Below are 22,143 nucleotides of genomic sequence, written 5' to 3'. Positions count from 1 at the left end.
CGACGACATCCCGGGAGAATTTGAAATCCCTGAAACACCCTATCTGGAACATTCCTGTCAGACTCCCTGGTAGATTTCCTTCAGAATCCTTGAAGGTTCCCTTCGGTATGCTTGTAGGATTCCCGTTGAATCTTTGGAGATTCCCGCTGAAATCACTATAAAAGATACTCATTGAAATCTATGGAGGATTCCCGTCGGAAGCCCTGGAGGAATGTTATATATTTTTTTTTCATTTGTTGAAAATGAATGTTTATTAAATATGCAAAATTCCGTTGTCTACCGGTGCGAACATGATGGCGATCTTTCACATATTGTCCTTTCAGACAGCGGGACCAAGCCGAGCGCAATTACAATTAGACGAAATAGCCATACGCTATCAATTTCAGTCGTTGTAGCAATCATCGGCTGGTAAACAAACACATTTCGATACTGAGGGCTATAACAGAAAGTGCGTGCTTGAGAAAATAGAATATGGATCAGTGCGATTGATCCGCAATTGCCGTTGTTGGGCCGTATTCATCTTAATGGATACTTAATAAGGTGATAAAGTGTTCGAGAATTTTTGAAAAGAAACTCAAAATAGAGAAAATATTTAGATGAAGGGGCTATAGGCCCTTCTAGGCGTCTGGGCTAGTTACACCAATGTCTAGTGGCTACCACTTCTGCATTATAAGCAGGAGGTCGTGGGTTCAAAAAGGAACTTGCTCCTTTCCTACTTTGTATCAATTAGTCAAAATTAGTCTTGTTGTAACCAAGTCACTTTATATTGCATTCCTGTCCACTGTGGAATTGATGGGAACGAAAAAGTCGATAAATTAGCAGGACTCGGATCATCAACTAATTTCTGTCCTATTCAAAATGTGCTACCAGATTAGAAAGAAACTACTAGTCACATTTGACGGTTAAGGCTCCCCCAAACCTAAGCGATTTCATCGCCGCGACGGCGACAACTAGTCGCCGCGATTCTATCGTTGGGTCGCTGCAGGCAATACTCTATTTACGCTTCCACACCAACAGCGACAGAATCGCTGTCGCCAAGCGATAGAATCGCGTCGCGACTGTCGTGTCGCGTGTGTTTGGGGGAACCTTTATTCTCGACATGACCATCGTGATGTAGCCACATTAAAAACGATAATAAAAAAAATACCTATCCTATCTATCGCTTCGATTTTTGCGGAGAAATCTCTTTTAGCATCTAACAAATATATTCATAATACTTCTTCTCGCTTCGCACTCCACACTACATACTTCTCATTCTCACTTTTCACTTTTTTCATGTCTATTTTTACTTCTCATTTGTCACTTCCGACTCCTCGCGTCTTATTTTTATGTAAAGAAATGTCTCATTTCTCACTTCTTCTGAGTTGTTTTAGCTGAATAGCTAAAAATTGCCAAACGAACAGATAGGTCAAACGATATTCGGTTAAATGTTGTTCTGCCATTTGGCTTGACAGCCTCTTATGAAGGAAAAATTTCTATTTATTTATTGCTTATTATAGAAGACATCTGAGAACTTTTCCGCATGCAGTTCAGCAGTGTTTTTTCCAACGAGACTCCTAATGAACGGTAATTTTCTGCTGCACTACAAAATGTACACACTCTATTTAGGGTTGGAGCTCACCTGCCATTTTCAACACATATCTACGCAGTTAAAAAAAACTTTAAATTTTCGTTCAAGTAGATATGTGACAAATTGACCTTCGCGTTAAACAGCTTAAAATTATAGGTCCTTTTTTATTTCCACATGCTGTAATTGACCGTAAAAAAACTATTCGCCCAATCGATTCTTTAATTTATTCAAGGTCATCTATCCCAAAGAGCCCACATTTTTTTACGCATCCAACTATTTGAAAAAAATTAAAACATAAAATCAAAAAAGTGCTGTATTTCAAGTTTGACTTAACTTCTTCATCTTCTTTTTCTTATTGGCTTGGCATGATGATACTTAAATGCCCACGGAAGTCAAGATAATTCCAAACCGAAAATTGCCTAGTCCGGTATCGGGAATCGAACCCAGCCACCCTCAGCATGGTCTTGCTTTAAAGCAGCGCATCTTACCGCTAGGCTAAGGAGGGCCCCTAGTTTTGGCCTAACATTTGCCTGATTTTGAACGAGCATCGGATGAATTTTACAATTTTTGGTGGGAAAGGTCTATTAACAGTTCACATTTTTTATAGAGAAACAATAAAATCCAGCATGGGCATCGAACTTCGGTCTGCAAGGGAGAGACTATGTCCGCTTCTTGAAAGCGAGTAGATCAAATTGTACCAGGTTAGGTGTACTATTCTATTCTATTCTTCAACAAACTAAACAATAGCTTAGTTTTACATGATACGGAAACTTCTTCATGACGGGACTGTTTGAGACTCAATATGCTGAATGCATCACAGATTTCTCGTCGAAATGTGTGGAAAGCAATAAGTTAAGCGGTGAAATGCTGCTTGCCACTCCAATAGAATATGTGAAATGCTGATTGCCATTCCAATAGAATATGCGAATATATACATTTGGTTAACGCTTATATGAATAAATTAGGATCCAGCTGCAGTTTGCATGAAATGGGGTTTGTTTTGATTTGCTGTGACTGCCACGTGCTCGCATATCAAGGATCCCGATAGGATGAAGTAAAATTGAGAAATATTGAATTAAAATATCATGGATTTTATTACTTAAATCATAGTACCGAATTTACTTTCAATGGTTAATTCTATTGCGGCTAATTTTCAAAATATGTTACTGTGTACGCTCCAGAGTTTTGTCAGATGTGTGAAAGTTTTTCCAGTCAACAAACAGGCGACAATATTATCATTTCTTATAGAATATGCACAGTACAATATATCAAACTAGGGACAGTTAATCAGAGCTCCATGAAGGAATGTAATATGGAGGCAATATGTCCTAGCTGAGCAAATGCTGCCATGATTTGACCACATGTGACAATTAATAATCATTCATAATATTGCAAGAAATTTCAACATGGTTGATAGCATTTACATTTTAAAAACAGAGGTTTTGTGCTGTTGCCGGACAACTCATTGGAAACGCGTGTTGGGTGTCCCACACGTCCAAGGGTGTAGCCAGAGGGGGGCAGTCCTCCCCTAAATAGTGGAAAGATTGAACAAGTAATGAAATGAATTTCCTTAAACATGTGCACTTCACGATCCAACAATATTCTCAAATTCAAAAGATTCCCAAAACTTATTAGGGTATCCAGGATCCATAATATATGAAAATTCAAAACAACTCGAAACATTTCGGGCTCAAGAATTCTCCTTGAAATCCTTCTAGAAGCTCCCCTGGGAACATCTGAATTCCTCCGGAAAGTTATCCACAAATTCCTCTGAAAATCGTTCGGAAATCCTTTTCATGTAATTGTAAATCCTTCTTATCTAGAAACCCCCCACTAATTTTTTTTAGGAAGTACATGAGGAAATTCCTTGAAGATTTCTTTTCTTCTCTCCAAGTTTTACTTCTAGACATTTCTTCGGCTATTCTTCCAGAAAAATCTCCGGCATTTCCTTCAGGAATGCATTTGAGAGTTCCTTCAAGAATACATACGGAATTTCTTCCCAAAATTCCACCAGAAGTTTCTTCAGAAATTTATGACGGAAATCCTCCGATTTCGCTCCATAATTTCACTTGTAAATCTATAAGAAATTCCTTCGTAGATTGTTCTAGGAACTTCACCGGGCATTCTTCCAGGAACTCTTCCTTTAATTCCTCCGGGAAACTTCCATGAAAATTTCCGGGAATACCTTCATAAATTCAATAGCGAAATCCTCTAGCATTTCTTTCTGAAATTCTTTTCGCAATTACTTCAGAATATCTTCCAAGAACTCCTCTAGAAATTTCTTTAGGAATTTCTCCCGGAAATTGTCCAAGTATCTCCCCAGAAATTCTTACAGGTATTTTTCCGGTAATTCCTTCAGGTACTTATCCAGGAATCTTTCCGGGAAATTTTCCGCAGAATGGTCCTAGAATTCTTTCCGGACTTCACTCGGAATATACTCCAGAATTTCATTCGGGAATTAATTTGAGAGTTCCTCCAGAAGTTCCAAGAGAATACTTTCAGGATTTCATCTGGGAATTTCTGCAATAATTCTCCTGCAATAATTTTTCCGGGAGTTCCTTCAGGATTCCTCCGGAAGTGCTTGTGGGAGTTCCTCAGGGAGCTCCTCCAGGCACTTCACTGGGAATTCCTGGAGGATATTTGGCAGAAATTCACGGGAAATGGGATTTTGGAAGTTCCTCTAGAAATTCAACTCCGGGTATTCCACCGGATGTTCCTCTAAAATTTTCTCCGGGAGTTCCACCAGTAGTTCCTCGATTCCGAAAATTATCCCTGTAGTTATTCAAGAAATTCCTCCAGAAGTTCGACCGGCAGTTCCTCCTAGAATTCCTCTGATAATTTCCCCGAGTATTCCCCCGGGAGTTTCTCCAGAAATTGCTCTGGGAGTTCCTCCGGGAGTTCCTTTCCAGAGGAACACCCGGAGGAACTGCCGGTGAAGCTCCCTGATGAATTCTCGTAGAAACTGCTGGTGGATCTCCCGTAAGAATTCCCGAAGGAAATCCTAGCTCCTAGAAGAATTGCTAGAGGACCTCCCGGAAGAACTTCGGGAATTTCCAGCTAAGCTTCTGAAGAAAGCCTAAATGATTTCCTGGAAGAGCTACTGGTGGAACTCCCGGAGGAATTCCCGGAGCAACTCCCGGATGAATTGCCGGTGCAATTCCCGGAGGAACTTCCGGAAGAATTTCTGAAGAAACTCCCGGAAGAATTTTCAAAAGAAAGAAGGAACTACCAGTGAAACTACAAGAAGCATTTTCGGAAAAAATCTTGGAGAATTCATCTTATAGACAAATCTCGTCTAGCTGAAACCTTTAAAGAGGTATATAACTGGACCATCGTCATCATCATCCTCCTACAGAATTCCCTGAGGAGCTCCCAGAGAAATTCTCGGAGGAGTTTCTGGTGGAATTTCTATATAAATTCCTGAAGAAGCCTAAATAAATTCCAAATCTGGAGAGATTCCCGGAAGAATTTTCATAAGAAACTGACTATAGAACTACCGGAATAATTCTCGGAGGAAATCTTGGAAGAGTTCTTGAAGGAACTGCCGGTGGAATTCCTGGAAGAATTTCCGGAGGAACTCCCAGAGGAATTTTCGGAGAGACTCCTGGGCAGTGTTGTAAAATGTCATTTGCATTCATTTCTATAATTTTCCCAGAACTTTTTCAGAAGTTAGCTATTGATTATTGATGTATGACGAACTTATAGTGCTTAAATGTGCCTACAACTTTGTCTAACAAGACATTACTGTAAATATGTAATCTGGGGCGTGGGAGGATAAATGTCATTCAAATGACATTATGTCAAATGACACGTGACATTTTGGAGAGATTTCACTCTCCAGCCTTAGATGTTATATTTAGGGCAATGTACCCTTGAACAAAAATATAGCCCTACTCAAGCTTTATGAGTACATCTAAAATTATTATGTGAATTTTACTTCTGAAGAAAGTTATTAACAAATTAGTCAAATGACATGCAGATGACATTTTACAAGCCTGCTCCTGGGGGATCTCCCAGTGGAAATCTTGAAGTTTCCACCGGAATTATTTCATGATTTCTTTGGAAATTAATCTAGGAATTCCTCCGAAAATTCTATTGTTAATTTCATTTTCGGTCTAATTTCTGTATAAATTTTCGGTGGAATTCCTGGAGAAATTCTTCACAATTTTCACAAGAAATTATTCACAACTTTCACGGAAAATGTTATGGAATTTGCACAAGAAATTCGAAGATTTTTGTTTACTGGCAGTTCTGCGGACTTGTTGTTAAATAAACGCACAACGCGAACGTTGCTTTGTGGGCATGAATGCGTGACGTTCATTGACGTTGCGTTTTAGTACAAAACGATTACTTCAACGCCCAGCGCAACGCACTATTGTGATCCTGCCTTTACTGTTGGTTGAGGATTTGGTTTGTAAGTTTTTGGAACTTTAAAGGAAATAGTGCCATGCACTAATATTCATTTGTTTTTATAAAACTACTATAAAACTACGATTCAGAAGACCTAAAAAAGTTGCCCCCCCCCCTACTCGAAATCCTGGCTACACCCATGCACACGTCCATCATTCTTCATTTATTTATTTATTTAATTGTATTCGTCATCTGACACCTGGTGTCTCAATGACGCTAAGAATAAGGCAAACATGGATAAAATGTACAAGAAATACAACAAAACAGTAAAATAGCATTTTACAATCTACGGTTTTTATGTCAAGTGGTATCACGGAAGTGCGCTGCGAAAGCTCGTTGAAGAGCAGCTGGCGATAGATGAAAATCAAAAAGATGGAACACTATGTTGAAGTTGGACGACATATATCGAACCGGATCATGCTGACCATAACGACTGTTTCGAGCACCGAGCTGTATGAAATTTCTCCTCCTCAGCGGGCGCATAGGAGCATAAACATTTATCTTGTTGAGCATTACTGGAGAGTCGACAGCACCATTGAGGATTTTCGCTACGAACATAGCCTGTGCCACACGACGTCTAACATCTAAAGTATCCAGCCCAAGTAGCCGACAGCGGTTTTCATAAGGAGTGAGATGTTGACCATCACGCCAAGGAAGATTGCGCAAGGCAAAGCGCACGAACTTCTTCTGCACAGATTCAATCCTCGAGATCCAAGTGGTCTGATAAGGGCACCAGACAATGACAGCAAACTCCAGTATTGACCGTACAAGGGCACAGTACAGTGATCGCAGGCAGTGTGGGTCACGAAATCCATTGGCAATTTTCATTATAAAGCCCAGTTGTCGGTTTGCCTTTGAAATTACGTTATCGTAATGGAACCGGAAAGTAAGTGTGTCATCAAGTATAACTCCCAAATCTCTGATACGCTGCACACGCTCAAGAACTATTCCAGACAGCGTGTAATTGAAGATAATAGGTTTTCGTTTTCTGCTGAACGTTATTGTTTGGCATTTGTGGATACTGAGTGACAGGCAGTTTCGCATACACCACTCCTCAAAACGGGTTAGAAGCATTTGTAGTTTAATGCAGTCATCAAGGCTGTTAACAACAACGTAGATCTTTGCATCATCAGCATACAAAAGCCTTACTCCAGGCGGTAGCACCAGTGTCACGTCGTTGATGCATATCGAAAACAATCGTGGACCAAGATTACTGCCTTGTGGCACTCCAGGGAAAGTAACGAAAAGATCCGAAAGAGATGATTCGATCTTGACACGCAATGTTCTATCCGTCAGGTAAGATCTAAAACAATCAACACATGCAGTAGAAACGCCCAGATTATCAAGTTTAACAAGTAGATTTCGATGATTCACTCGGTCGAAAGCAACCTTGAGATCTAAGTATACAGCATCCACTTGCCTCCCAGCGTCAAGAGCTTCAATACAAGTTGATGTGAACTCAGCCAAGTTTGTTGCGACCGATCTCTTGGGAAAGAATCCATGCTGGTCCGTAGAGATGTACTGCCTACAGCAGGCAAAGAGTCATTCACTATGATTTCGAAAACTTTCGAACAAGCAGAGAGAGTTGTTATTCCACGATAGTTGTTCACGTCGCATTTGTTCCCTTTCTTATGTACCGGAAAAGGTATGACGATTTCCAGCATAGGGGAAACGTTCTGATTCGAAGAGAGAAATTGAAGATTTTTGCTAACGGTTTAATTAGAGCAGTTGAACACCGGCACAGCAAAGCAGCGGGTATACCGTCCGGTCCAGCACAAAATGATACATACGTGGATGCGTGTGGAGACGCATGGTAGAGCACGGTAGTGTTGCGAGGGCATTTTGCCTCGTAAAATACTGAGATGTTGACCAAATATAGAAAAATCACAGTTTTTGTCAATTATTTGAATGTTTTTTTTCACCTAATTTACGTCTTACACGTGATTTACAAAGACGATGTTCCTCTTACTTGTTTTGATTCTTATTATTTTTTTCATCAAAATTGACCATCGATCTTTATCTGTTTCATCTCAGTTCCGACTCTTTTTAACACCATAATGCTACAATTAGACACGACAAGTTGCTGGAATTGAACCTTTATTCAAATCAATTCAACTGATTTGTTCAATTTACTTGCCAGGTCAAAACATAACATAAAAGTATTTGTTTTACAATGTTTTGAAAACTCATATGTGAATATGTACGTTATGTGGAAGATATTGATTTGGAAAATGTATTGGAGGTAACCACTTTCCCTTCGATGGGACTCGAACCCATGACCCTACAGTACGCTAGACTGGTGCTTTAACCAACTAAGCTACGAAGCGGCTACTGAACGAGCTCGAGATTCCCAAATTGGACGCATAGTCAAATCACTCGCAATCCATATCTCAAGCCAATACTTCCACATGTGTATAGTACACGTCCACATTAGAGGAGCATGAGTATTTAGAATGTCTGGCGGCTGTAGGGGAGAACGGTCCAAAATGCACCCCTGGGGCAAAATGGCCTCACTCATATAATATGTTGTAGTACATTTATGAACGCATATTACCATTACAATTCATAATTAGTTATCCATCATTGTGCGCGAGCTCGAGCGGTTAGTTTTAAGGAAAACAGTCATCACAATTTGAAAAATAAAACACTTGAACAATTCTGATGTGACTTGCTAACTCCAAGTCCAAAATCCGACTCTCTTCTTTATTTACAAAAACGTTATTTATAACTACTGGCTATTGTTTACAATTTTTCTCTCATTTTCAATAATGTTGCAGAATGTTTCATACTACCTACATTTACTCTCATGTGACATTCTGCTCCGAAAGCATTCGTACTCTCTAAATAAACAATTATTTAACAATTGAGTCAGCTACTATTTCTAGGCCAGCTTATTCGCCAAGTTTTGCTTATACTTAAATATCCGTTGTTTATTTTCAACAGCGGTTGCTATTTGATAAACATAAATGGACAGGTTCCAACCTGTCCAATCTTTCCTTTTGTTCGTTTATATGACATACTTTAAAAATAGAAGAAAAATGATGATTATTGCATGGCGTTTAGGGTCGCTACAATTGATCTCCATTGGAAAAAAAATCCCTTCATATTCCCTCATATTTAACGATTTGCTATTCTTTCGCCACATCCGTAATATTGTAGCTCAATCCATTAAGAAAAAACAAACAACCATGCGTTCACCATCATTTTACATGCAATTGAGTCATTTTAGACCACCATTCGGGCGTTTTGCCCCAGGCCTATATTTAAAACATTTTTTAAATGCGTTAGAAAGTCATGAAAACCTTATTGTTTTGAATAGGAGATCATTGTAAAATGTAGCTGGGTTTGTAAATTTTGCACCTATACGTTGAAATGGTTGGGTATTTTTGTTTATATGGGCGAAAAAGCTTAAGGGGTGCATTTTGGACCGTTCTCCCCTACACAGTCGGGTGGTTTAATCCCCGGAAATAGGCAATTAACTTTGATTGAAATAAAAGTATTTCCAATTCGCGAAAGTGTAAACTAAGTTTCGCAATGATTTTAATACCGGACATAAAATTCATATTATGATTGTCTTTATTTAAGAGGCTTTCAGCTCTTGGCTGGCTCACCTCTGGAACAAAACTCATATTCTAACTGTTTAATATGCGAGATCAATATTTTTACTCAAAATGCTGCGTTGTGTATCTGACGATATGTGACATTTTAGTTTAGCCTAGTTTTGTTGGGACTAAATCGTTTTGTCTCTGCGCCATTATGAGACATCTTGCCATACCAATGAGTGGAATATTTCAAATAAGAACTAGGATACTAAGTCGAAAGCCGAAATTAAAATCCATGGTCCAAAGCTCGAAAATCATTGAAATCTATTAGAACGTTTCAAAAGGCTCCCCCACTCTAACAAGAATATTGGACCCTGGAAAATTGTTCACTGTGGTCCTATACCATGAGCAATAAGCATGTTAATGCTTCTAAAAATTCTCATTTATACCTTCCCAAATTTTTGTTCCATCGTACATTTAAACCAATATGATTCTATTCATCGCAGTTATACTTAATCATAAGCAAAACACGAAAACAAATATCAGTGTTTGTGAAGGGTTCTGAACGGCATACGTACCGAGCACAGTGCGAGCGAGCAATATTGCAATAATGGAGCAAACGAAACACCACTTAAGGGTCATTTACAAATTACGTAGAAGGATTTCATGGATTGTTGTCTTTCTTCCCACATATAAGTTTTCTCTGGCGAATTTAAGGACTCGAGGTCCTTTTCCTTAGACCCATACATAATTTGTGAATGGCCACATACGGAAGCGTATCCTGTACGAAGGAATGGAAATCTTCATGAATAATGCAAATAATATCTGCGCTCTGCAGTAAAAAACCCAAGATATAAGAAGGGAGAAAAATCATATTGGTTTTCGACGGGGAGCATTTCAATAGGTGAAGGCATAGTCAATGTCAACCATGGTTTGTTTTCCATTACAGGTTGAAACGAAAACGCCATGCTAGAAATTAAATTCGGCAAATAGAGTCCCTATGCATGTTCAACTCATTTGCCATACTGTGCTAAGAAACTGATTATGTACATGTAGGATAAAAAGATTATTACAGGCTTTGCACTCATGTAAATAAAAGCACAGAATTGATCCAAGTAGGTACCTTGAAGCCGCAATCCCGCTCGCCTTTTTTGGATAGAAATGAGTGTCGTCGAAAAACTTGATTTTATTCGCCTAAATTTTCCAACTCACAGCTTCTTCAAAACTGTTCAAAACTGTCCCCTTTGGGAGAAAATATTTGCAGTGTTTCTGTAACCTACTTTTTTTCGATAATTGTGTTTTAGGCATTAAGCACGTATATCTGCAAAAAAAATCCTTAACTAGCGCTTTATTTTTTTTTAGAGGGACGGAATTATTACAATTAGATAATAGGACAGTTAGGGGAGTTGCCAAGATTTTTTTTATAGAATTGATGTCAAGATTGTGTATAGGATTATGTATTGGAACTGTTGTCTGGGTGCAAGACTCTGAGCGGTTTAAAAACAGTTAGTTTGATGTTTTGCGATTCCGGAATTGACGACTAATGAACAGAAAACATTTAGCTGAAAACAAGTCAAAAACTATCATTTTTGATGAAATCGCAGAACACGACTAAGCACAATTCAACAGAGTAAAGTTTTCGAAAAAAGCAAATCAATTAAATGTTGCGAAAAAATGTTCGGCAGCCGTGGGGTTTGAACCGTGGGATTTTATGGGATTTTATGAAAAACATGAATGTAATATCAAATAAGATTATAACTGCTCATGGGAGGAGATTAAACCATTATTTGTTAATAATGTTGGGTATTTTATTCTATGCGTCACCACCATAGAAGAAGATATTAAACAACATGTTAGATTAACAACGTATTTATACATAAAAATATAAATAGTAGGTAATGGTCTTCAAGATGAACAGATTGATATTAAATGTTTGGAAAAGAACTCACGCGTCTAAACTATTTGAAAATACTTCTGTAAGCGATATAATTTGAAATTGATTCCGTATAAGCGCTTGTAAATCTGCATCCTTTTGCCGCCATCGCAAAACTCCTTCGACAATTGATCATTTCCATTTTCAACAGGTGGCGATATGTGATAACCTGGAGCTGCCGTTCCGTGACGAATCGTTCGATGCAGTCCTGTCGTTGGCGGTGGTGCACCATTTCGCCACAACCGAGCGTCGCGTCGGGGCCATTCGGGAGCTGGCCCGAATCCTGCGGATCGGTGGGCGTGTCATCATCACTGTGTGGGCCCTAGAGCAACGGCACCGACGGTTCGAGTCGCAGGATGTGCTGGTTCCGTGGCAGCCACCGCGTACGAAAAATTCCGCCATTTCCGACGAGGAGGACGACGATGACTTTCTGCCGCCGTACCACGCCTACACGGAGGATTCCACCAACTCGAGTCGCTCGGCCGGTGACGGGGACAGCTCCAGCCTGTCGTCGTCGTCGCCGGGCGAAACGTGCTACAGTTTTGTGCGGAGAGCGATACAGGTGGGTGGATGCTGTGATGTTTGACCATTTTTCATTATTAGGAAACGTGTAGGTTACATGTAGGATCTTTTATTTGGGGAGGTAAATCACATACCGCAACTCTCTTACGAAGTCATTGCATAGAGTTATTGTCCCGGTTCTTAATCTCATAGTTTCCATATTGATTCCATCAAAATTGAAGAGTAAATAGCAGATGGGTTTGTTTCTATGTTGTTATTTTTTTCATCACTGAGCATAACTGCAAAAAAATCGACAAAAAACGTAAAATGAAAAATGGTACAATTTTTCAATATATAGGGTAGAGAGCCATTTGGGCACCACCCCCTATTCCCGTCAGCAACGTTCATTTTTCGAGCGCATTACAACCGAATTACTTGTTTTTTAGTACATGTTTAGTTTCTGTCGATATCTAGTGATGTACAAACAATCAAGCCATTTGGTTGGAACGCGATTAGTTATTAACGTTACGGACGGGAATAGGGGTGCTGCCCAAATGGTCCCGCTCCCTACTTATTATTATTGTGTTTATTTAAAAGGGTTCCAGTCCTACGCTGGCACGTCTCTAATATATACTTCTCCAACTTGATGTGAGACCACTTTAGATTAAGATATTGCTATATATTCCCTTCTAGTAATGGCTTACATCCACTCTCACAAGGGCGCCCCCCAATCAGTTTCCACTTCAGCAAAAAGGTGCGGTAATACTGATTATGACCATGCATCGGTACTGAAGCTCAAACATAATTTTGCTTCTTCGTGGGAGGTCCAACTTCGTTTTGTTCAAAGATCTGATTTCATTACGTTTGGCATTTCGGAATCTCACCTTTACACAGAGCTCAAATCAATCAAGATTTCCATCAGAATTTTTTAAAACCAAATTCGTGTCTGCTATAATCTCTCATTTATTGAGCCGTAATGCTGCAGCCGTGATATGAAAAAGTAACGTATACGCCTGTTTCCAAAAATGGTATTAACGAATCAAACTCATCGAGCCACCAGGCATACATCACTATTTTTATTATGGTGGTGGTATGAAGATAAGCGATTCTATCAGCCTTAGGTTGAAGAAATTCCTTTAATTATTGATAAGTCAACTAAAACCAAATGATAGTCATTCTATACTTTTCCGAGCATCACACACTTACAAGTGCATCGTACCAATGGTACGCATTTACGAAATTTTGAACTTCTATCGAAATTTTTTCCATGATTTTTGTCTTTTTTACAGATTTACGAGTGTTTTTTTAGATGGATTTATTGAAAACCTCACTAAATGTTAGTCCATACTTCTAGGGCTCCCAGATAGCTGGCAAAATCTACCATAAACCCATTATAACGTTGTCTATCACTTATAAAATTCTTCAACATTTTTCGCAAAATTCATATAAATTTGTCCATTTCGAAACATGTGCTGTGCATATGCTTTACTTCCTTACTTATGGATACTGTACATCTCCGGTCGTGCATCAACCAGTTGCAAGATTAGATTTCGGCCGATCCCGAATGTCTGTTACTATCGGCCTCTGGTGACAATGATGATGAAACTCGTTGTTTGAGATTCAGTTGTGAGGCCACCAGGCCCGAATTATATACCGCATGCATCTGTTGACGAACACCTGCACTGATACACACCATGTTTCGTATAACAGAACAGATTTCACGTTAGAGTTGAAAATTCGTATTTTGGTGCGTTCAGTTATCTGCCCGTTTTCCAGATATTGCTTAAACTCGCAAAGGCAGCCCTTGTTTTCTACTGGGTATCGCCGTCTGACGCAACTTGGCTACCAAGATATTGGAAGCTTTCAACATTCTCCACTGATTGCCCGGCTACTGTGAAACTGGGAGGGGTCACTGTGTTTACATCCAACGATTTGGTTTTGTTGGCACAAATGCCTAAACCTGCCGAAGAGGAGCGCTCGGCAAGGTCGTTGAGCTTACTCTACATATCAGAGCGCCGTTGAGCGAGGAGTGCAACGTCATCAGCCAATTCGAAATCGTTTAGGTGCTCCATGGTTATAGGCTGTCATAGCAGCCCGTGGTTTGGTTCAAGGTCAATCGCACCTACCAGAATCTTGTCGACTACGATGAGAAATAGTAAAGATAGAATAGTAAATAGAATACATCCTTGCCTCACAGCAGCTACAACCCGGATATGGTCGGACAAGACCGCATTGTTCAGCACTCTACACGAGAAGGCCTCGGGCCAATAACTTTCTCAGGTACCTCCTTGCGTCTCAGGGCGCCCCACATATTCTCGTGATTGAGACGGTCGAAAGCTTTTTTCATAATCAATGAAAACCAAGTAAAGAAACTCTTGGAATTCGTTGACCTGCTCCAGAATGATACGGAGCGTGACAGTATGGTCCACACAGGATCTTCCGGCATGAAATCCGGCCTGCAGCCGCCGGAGAGACGCATCGATCTTCTTCTGAATCCAGACTAGGATAAGTCTGCATAGAACTTTGAGAACGGTACACAGCAACATAATGCCTCGCCAGTTATCGCATACAATCTGGTCACCTTTACTAAGATACCTTGCATCCAGTCGATCGGAAAAGTTACGGTGTCCCAGATATTACGAAATAAACGATGCAGCAGTGCGGATGTAATGGTGTCAGTTTTGAGTATCTCGGCTGATATGCGAACGACCCTGGGGCTTTATTCGATTTCACGCTTTGGATGGTTGTTTGAACCTCTAGCAGTGATGGAGCTTCGGTATTGACGCGTGTTATATGTAGGATCCTAGGCAGATCATGGCCATGAAAAAGTTGTTCGAAGTGCTCGAACCCGCGTTTCAGCTGGTCAGTTGGGTCGGTCAATAACTGATGAGTCGCGTCTTTCGCAGGCATCGTCGCATTCATCTTCGCCCCGCTTAAGCGTCGTGAGATATCGTAGAGGAGGCGAATGTCCTCGGTTGCTGCGGCTCTCTCTTCTTCGTCGACCAGAGAGTTCGCCCACGCTCACTTGTCCCGTCGACATGAGCGTTTCACTTCCTTGTCTGGAGCCGAGTATCGTTGACGGGCTAAGACTTTAGCTCCTTTGGTTTTTGATCTCTCTATCGCGGCTTTGGCTTTTCCTCGCTTCTCTATCTTCCTCCAGGTCTCATCGGTGACCCATTGTATTCTCTGGGTGCGCAGTTTGCCCAGATTATTCTCGCTGGTGGCGATGAAGGCATTCTTGATGGAGGTCCATTGGTCTTCCACGCTGCCACCTTCCGGAATATTTGCAGCCCGCGTCTCCAGTTTATCAACGAAGGACCGTTTCACCATGGCGTCTTCCAGTCAGCGTGTGTTAAACCGTCATCCAACTCTCTCCTCCTGCCGACGAATCCGCGCAATGCGCAGGCGTATTTCGGTGATGAGGAGGTGATGATCAGACGCGATATCGGCACTACGTTTATTCCGTACATCAAGAAGGCTCCGTTTCCATTTTCGGCTGATGCAGATGTGGTCGATTTGATTTTCTGTAAAGCCGTCACGGAAGACCCACGTGACCTTGTCAATGAGAAAAGGGCGATCCCCCGATCACCATGTCGTTATTACCACAGAGACCAGCTCTTCGTTTTCGCTCATTTCTCCGATACCATAGCTCATGGTTCAAGTTGTCGGATCAAATCTTTGCATTAAAGTCGCCCATATAGATCTTGATATCACCCTTCGGAATTCTATGTACGACGGCTGGCTGCATTGAGTTGGCTGCAGAAATTCTTTTTGTCTTGCAGATCCGCAGCATCGGTTGGCGCATAACATTGGATTATAGTAAGGTTTCGGACCCGTGTTCTAAATCTGGCAACGATTATCTTTTCTCTCATAGGTTCCCACTTCATAATATAATGTTGGTCCATGGTTTCATAGCATTTAATACTCAGCCACTCGATGCCAGAACAGACGCTGTTGGAGCCGCACCTTTTTGGTGAACAGACGCTTGATCAGTCGGGTCGCATTTGTATAAAGTCCCACCCAACACCAGGACTAGACTAGTGCGCTTTGAACGGCACACGGTCGCTTTGATAGGGCCTGCTTGCGGACACATGTAACTTTTTATAGAAGCTCAACAGAACCCGCAGCCTACGAAAAACCGCTCAATCGACCGAATTCAAGTCCTATGTTTTTTTATATTCATCCTTCATAACTTACTTACTTACTTATGGATCCTGTACACCTCAGGTGGTGCAAAGGGCCAACTTGAAGAATCTCCATCCTGAGCGTTGCCCGGCTATCGCTTTAACCTGTTGCCAGGTTAGATTTCGGTCGACTTCTTTTATTTCTTTATTGAGGCTTCGTCGCCACGAGCCTCTGGGTCTGCCTCTGCTGCGATGTCCTGCTGGGTTCCAGTCTAATGCTTGTTTACAGATTTCGTTTCCGCCCCTACGTAGAGTGTGGCCGACCCAGCCCCACTTCCGATCCCGAATTTCTGTTGCTATCGGCCTCTGGTGACAACGACGATGGAGCTCGTTGTTTGAGATCCAGTTGTGAGGCCACCAGGCCCAAATTATATACCGCAGGCATCTGTTAATAAACACCTGCAGCCGTTGAGTGTTCTCCACTGATACACACCATGTTTCGCTAGCGTATAACAGCACAGATTTCACGTTAGAGTTGAAAATTCGTATTTTGGTGCGTTCACTTATCTGCCTGTTTTTCCAGATATTTCTTAAACTCGGAAAGGCAGCCCTTGCTTTCTTGATTCGTGCGCCTATGTCGATCTTGGTACCGCCGTCTGACGCCATTTGGCTACCAAAATATTGGAAGCTTTCAACAGTCTCCACTAGTTGCCCGGCTACTGTGAAACTGGAAAGAGTCATCGTGTTTACAACCAACGATTTGGTTTTGTTGACGTTGATGACTAAACATGCCGAACAGGAGCGCTCGGCAAGGTCGTTGAGCTTACTCTGCATATCAGAGCGCCGTTGCGCGAGGAGTGCTCCATGGTTATAGTCTGTCATAACAGCCCGCGGTTTGGTTCACGGTCAATTGCATCTACCAGAATCTCATCGATTACGATGAGGAACAGTAACGGTGATAGAATACATCCTTGCCTCACACCAGCTACGAACCGGATAGGGTCGGACAGGACCCCATTGTGCAGCACTCTACACAAAAAGGCCTCGTACTGTGCTTCGATGAGGCCGATGATTTTCTCAGGAACCCCCTTGGGTCTCAGGGCGCCCCACATATTCTAGTGATTGAGACGGTCGAAAGCTTTTTCGTAGTCAATTAATACCAAGTAGAGGGACTCTTGGAATTCGTTGACCTGCTCCAGAATGATGCGGAGCGTGACAATATGGTCCACAAAGGATCTTCTGGCACGGAATCCGGCTGCTGCCGCCGGAGAGTCGCATCGATCTTCTCCTGAATCCGGGCTAGGATAATTTTGCACAGAACATTGAGAACGGTGCACAGCAACATAATGCCAATAATAATGGTTCAAAACAGCTTGAGCTTGAGCTTGATTGACTGCCCGTAGTTGCTACTCCATTATGACCAGATCAGCTGTTCTTGCACAGAGAACCAACAGATGTTTGCTTGGGACTAGCACTCATCTTCAATGTACAAGTACTGGTGATCTCATTTGTTAGGTCATACTGGCGCCTGCCACGTCAGAATGCAAGTCAATGTAGGGAAGGGGGAGGAAATGATGATGCAATCACTCGCCCACTGCAAGCCGAATATACCTCTGCACTTGCCACGAGTTTATGCGGAATTTATTGGAATTTTTGGATTAGGTGCGAGGGGCAGAGGTTTGTCTTGGTTAACGAGTTACCATATTATAGATATGAGAAAGCAATTGATGTAATTTCTAATTAGATGTTGAAAACGCTCTTTTTTTTTCATTCATTTCCAATTCTACCAGTTATTGCTAGAATAGTCAATTTTAAGGTTTAGGATAGAGAAACGGAAACGGTGTAGAAGCCCATTTCCAGTTCTGGCGATTGCTGGAACATGAGAAATATAGAGAAAGATACAAAGTAGGAGAATGAAACGGACCTGGGATTGAACCCACGACCTCCTGCGTATGAGGCAGAAGCTGTAGCCATATGACTACCAAGCCCGTCATATAATAATGGTTCAAAAGATCCGAAAAAAAAATGTTTCAATAGGCCAAAAACTAGTTTGAAAACAAAACCACAGAGAACAGACATGGAGGCTCAAACAAAATTTCTTGCAAAAGATGTGAAAACAAATTTGATTCAAAAGTAAGTATAAAATGGCTTATGTCGTTCCTGTTCGCGTGACTAACATCTAGGTTACTTCGACCTGGCAGCCAAACTACCGGTACTACAAGTGTCATACCAATGTTTGTGATGTACTACAACATCTATATACATAAAAATGAATTTCTGTCTGTCTGAACCTTATAGACTCGGAAACTACTGAATAGATCAGCGTGAAAATTTGTATGCAGAGGTTTTTGGGGCCGGGGAAGGTTTTTAAGATGGTTCGAGACCCCTCCCCGTTTTAAAAAGGGGGGCTCCCATACAAATGAAACACCAATTTATTCATAGCCCGAGATCTAATCAGAGAATAAATCAATTTTAGGCGAAACGAAGTTCGGCGGGTCCGCTATTGATGAATAAATTATGTCCAATTGAAGCTTATTAAAGCATATTTGGCAATATAAGAAACGCAACGCGAGACAAGACATAATACAGAGACAAGGCTCCCCCAGACCTAAGCGATTTCATCGCCGCGATGGCGACAACTAGTGGCGGCGATTCTATTGTTGGGTCGCTGGAGGCATGTTTCATTTACGCTTCCATACCAACGGCGACAGAATCGCAGTCGCCAAGCGATAGAATCGCGTCGCAATTGTCTCGTCGCGTGTGTTTGGGGGAAGCTTTATACTGCCGCTAATCGCAAGCCGAGCACATATTGATATGGACGCCATATACAGATGTGCTCGACTTGCGGTTAGCGGTAGTATAGTTCTTACAATCGTCAACAATTGAAAAAAAAAATGCCTTTTTTGTCGACCGTTTTCTGGTGCGATGTCACCCATCTTCGGGACTATGTCCAACTGGTTATAATTCCTACATTTTTTGGCAAAGCTGAAGAGACATATTCTTCCCAACATGTAATTAGTTTCAGGTTTCCTTTAATACAAGTTCCAAACAAATGCTTGCACACTTACTCATTAATTGAATAAAATTGATGAGATGAAATTTGCATGAAAAGTTTGGTCACAAGATAAATCATCGCTCAAATGTACCATGCGTCTCCATATGCTTTTATGTTTATATCACCAGTTTTTAAAAGCCCTACCTGTTGCTTCCGGGATGCCAATTTACGCGTAAAAACACTCAAGGGGGCATTCAGATATCGTTGTAACTTAGATTATCGTAAATTACTATTTTAACTTACCTGAACATCAATCATGCAAACATGCAAGTGACTTCAATGCCGTTAAAGCGATGATCCCTTTCCTACTTTGTGAACAAATAATCTCGGATTTTTTTCAATTGAACAACAAACGTCAAAAAAAAAATAACAATAGTTGTAAAAAAAAAGCTTTCAAATTTTGTTACAATATTCTCACAAAAATAACATATTTCTTTATGTATTTTAGAGCAAAAATAACTACTTTATAACAAAATCACATATATTGTGCAGTTTGAAATTGCAATCAGTAATTTTTGTTTTTGTCTGAACAAGATTGTTTTTCAAGAACATAAAACTAACACCATTACTAATTAGACAATCTTTTCAAATTATATCAGCGTTGTGATATCTACGGCTGGGAGACTTAGCTAGATCTAATTTAATTGCCTACACACTCAGTTTTTATTTCTGCAGCTCGGCAAAAATCCGCACAGCCGCACAGTGGGACCAATTCCAAAAAAGGCGGTCAAAAATGTTAAAAGTGAATAAAATGGTTTAGCAGGCCACATATTATGATATTTCATTGAATGGATGGTTCATCTTCTCGGCATCACCGACCCGTAAGCTAGAGATCCACTACCGGAACGAGAGGTGGGTCACCAGTCGTCGCAAGCACGCTAACGTTCTCAAAGACAACGTGCTTGCACCAAGTGGTGCCTCATCAAATATCAATGGCTGGCGCCGCTAGTGTAGAGTTCTATTTCTATGGGCACTTTCACAGATATTAACTGCTACCTTTCATTACCAATTTCTGCCACCTCACTGCAGTGCTAACGTAAAATTGTATTCCATTATTAGAAATTGTAAACATATAGAATGGATTTTGTGTCGTCACACAAAGTAAAGCTGTAGAGGCGCAAATCGTTTCTTGATATTACGGTTCATGTGAAAAACTCATGATCTTTTTACAGAGTAAGTATGGAAAATTAGATGTAGGGGTCAAACAAGATACTCTCCCTGCATTGCGACTAAACAAGACATGACTTGATAGTTTGTTCTACTTTCGTTGACAATATTTTCAAGTGCCTGTAATGAGTGTGCAAGTGCCTGTAAAAACTCATGATCACGTAGAATTTTCTTAATTAAAGTATGCATGAGACAAGAACAAATGGTACTAGAAGGCCGTACACATATTACGCATGCCCTTATGGGGGAGGGGGATCTGTCGTTTTACCCATAAATAAAAAATCATTTGTATGTAAGAAATCTTACATGAAGGGAGGGATGTTGAAAAACTCAAAAATAACGCTTACGTAATAAGTGTACAACCCCTAGACAATTTTCAGCTGATGTCGCATCATTGTATTGGGGCAAATGAGAAGTAGAAGAAAAAGAGAAAACATATTGTGCGTTGCTTTTTATCAAAATTGATTGGCAAGACCGAAACGACCACTGTCAGTAAAACCAAAATAACTTTGCGGGCGGAGGGTGGCGGAACCTAATTTCTGCAGGATTGGATTCCTGACAAAAAAATGAAACTACAGTGTGAATTTCATTGATGGGTACCGATGGGTACCTTATTGAATTTCACAATGAATACAGCAAGAAGATAATACAATAATAATTTTATACATAATAAAGACCAAGTACTTTCTGCGCGATCAAAAATAATTTACGAACGTATGTGCGTGGCTTTACTAGTTTTGGGACTACACTTTGTAATGGTGCCAAATACATATAATAGGTTTGAGCGATGTATGCATTGTGGCTAACATATTGAAGCAGTTAGATGAATGTTACCAAATTTAACAAAATTAAAAATCGACAACGTGCTCAACTTGTATTGACTGTAAAGGTATGATCCACCCGAATAAAATGACTCAAAACTATGTTTACTTCATCGTCAAGTATTCTACTAACAACCCATGACTCAAGTTTTCAATTTGGATCATTTTGAAAAAATGGTTTTTGACCGTCTTTTTGAAGATTGGTCCTTCTGTGAGCCGTGCGCCAGCAAAATAAATAACTGATATTCCAGCAAAAATAGCGTTTGTTAGCTGACTTTCGGCAAATTATTTGCTGATTATCAGCAATTTTGACAGAAATCTCGGCAAAAAACATGTTTGCTGGGGCACGGCTGTGCGATTCTTGGTAAAAGTTCAACATTTTGCTGAGATCCCGGTAAAAAAAATTAAATTTGTACTTTTTATGATGATGATTCTATAAGTTCTATAAAAATAAGTTTTAAACATCACAATGTGTTAAAATTGTGTTCAGTTTTTGCTGTGCGCTTCTAGTCAGGAACCAGTCGGTTTAGAGGTCGAGAACTACAAATGCAACACATGAGCATCACGAATACAAACTTTTTCTGATTTTGTCGTCCAGTGTAATTAATCAGAATTTGATCATAGCAATGTGTCTTCGCATTAGCGCGCTTGTGTTTTTCTTACAAGCCTGTACATGAAGCTTACATTTTATTATATAAGACAATCTCGCATATGTCCAATTTTTATCCTACTTGTGGTAGGTTCTAATACAAAATTGTAAAAAATGTATCATTTGTTGGTTGGGTATGGGTATGAAAGTATGGGCGCGCTGCATCGAAATACTTGTTACCATCGCGAAGAGCTTAACGTTTTGAATATAAGCTGCTATGTATTTGAATACACAGTGCTGCTATGTATCACTAATCATGATCATATGGATTATGCGACTAAATTGTATGAAGGAGAAGAGTTTCACGTACCGTCGTGCGGGGCTTCTTTTGACAAATCGGGGGCTACTTTGGACATTTTGAAACAAGAATC

The 22,143-nt window shown here is 40.6% G+C and overlaps 1 protein-coding gene across 9 annotated transcripts in view; it reads left to right on the top strand.

The window, feature by feature from the left end:
• LOC134219353 (serine-rich adhesin for platelets) overlaps nucleotides 1-22,143 on the top strand; it is a 115,108-nt gene that overhangs the window by 70,316 nt on the left and 22,649 nt on the right. For all 9 annotated transcript variants that reach the window (XM_062698075.1, XM_062698072.1, XM_062698073.1 and 6 more), the window contains one exon: nucleotides 11,607-12,017. In XM_062698075.1, coding sequence (XP_062554059.1) covers nucleotides 11,607-12,017 — 411 coding nt within the window. The remainder of the gene's footprint in view (nucleotides 1-11,606; nucleotides 12,018-22,143) is intronic.

The sequence above is a fragment of the Armigeres subalbatus genome, chromosome 3, assembly GCF_024139115.2.
Source record: "Armigeres subalbatus isolate Guangzhou_Male chromosome 3, GZ_Asu_2, whole genome shotgun sequence".
NCBI lineage: Eukaryota > Metazoa > Arthropoda > Insecta > Diptera > Culicidae > Armigeres > Armigeres subalbatus.
The sequence above is the reverse complement of the archived record's forward strand: the minus strand, read 5'-3'. Positions and strand labels throughout refer to the sequence as shown.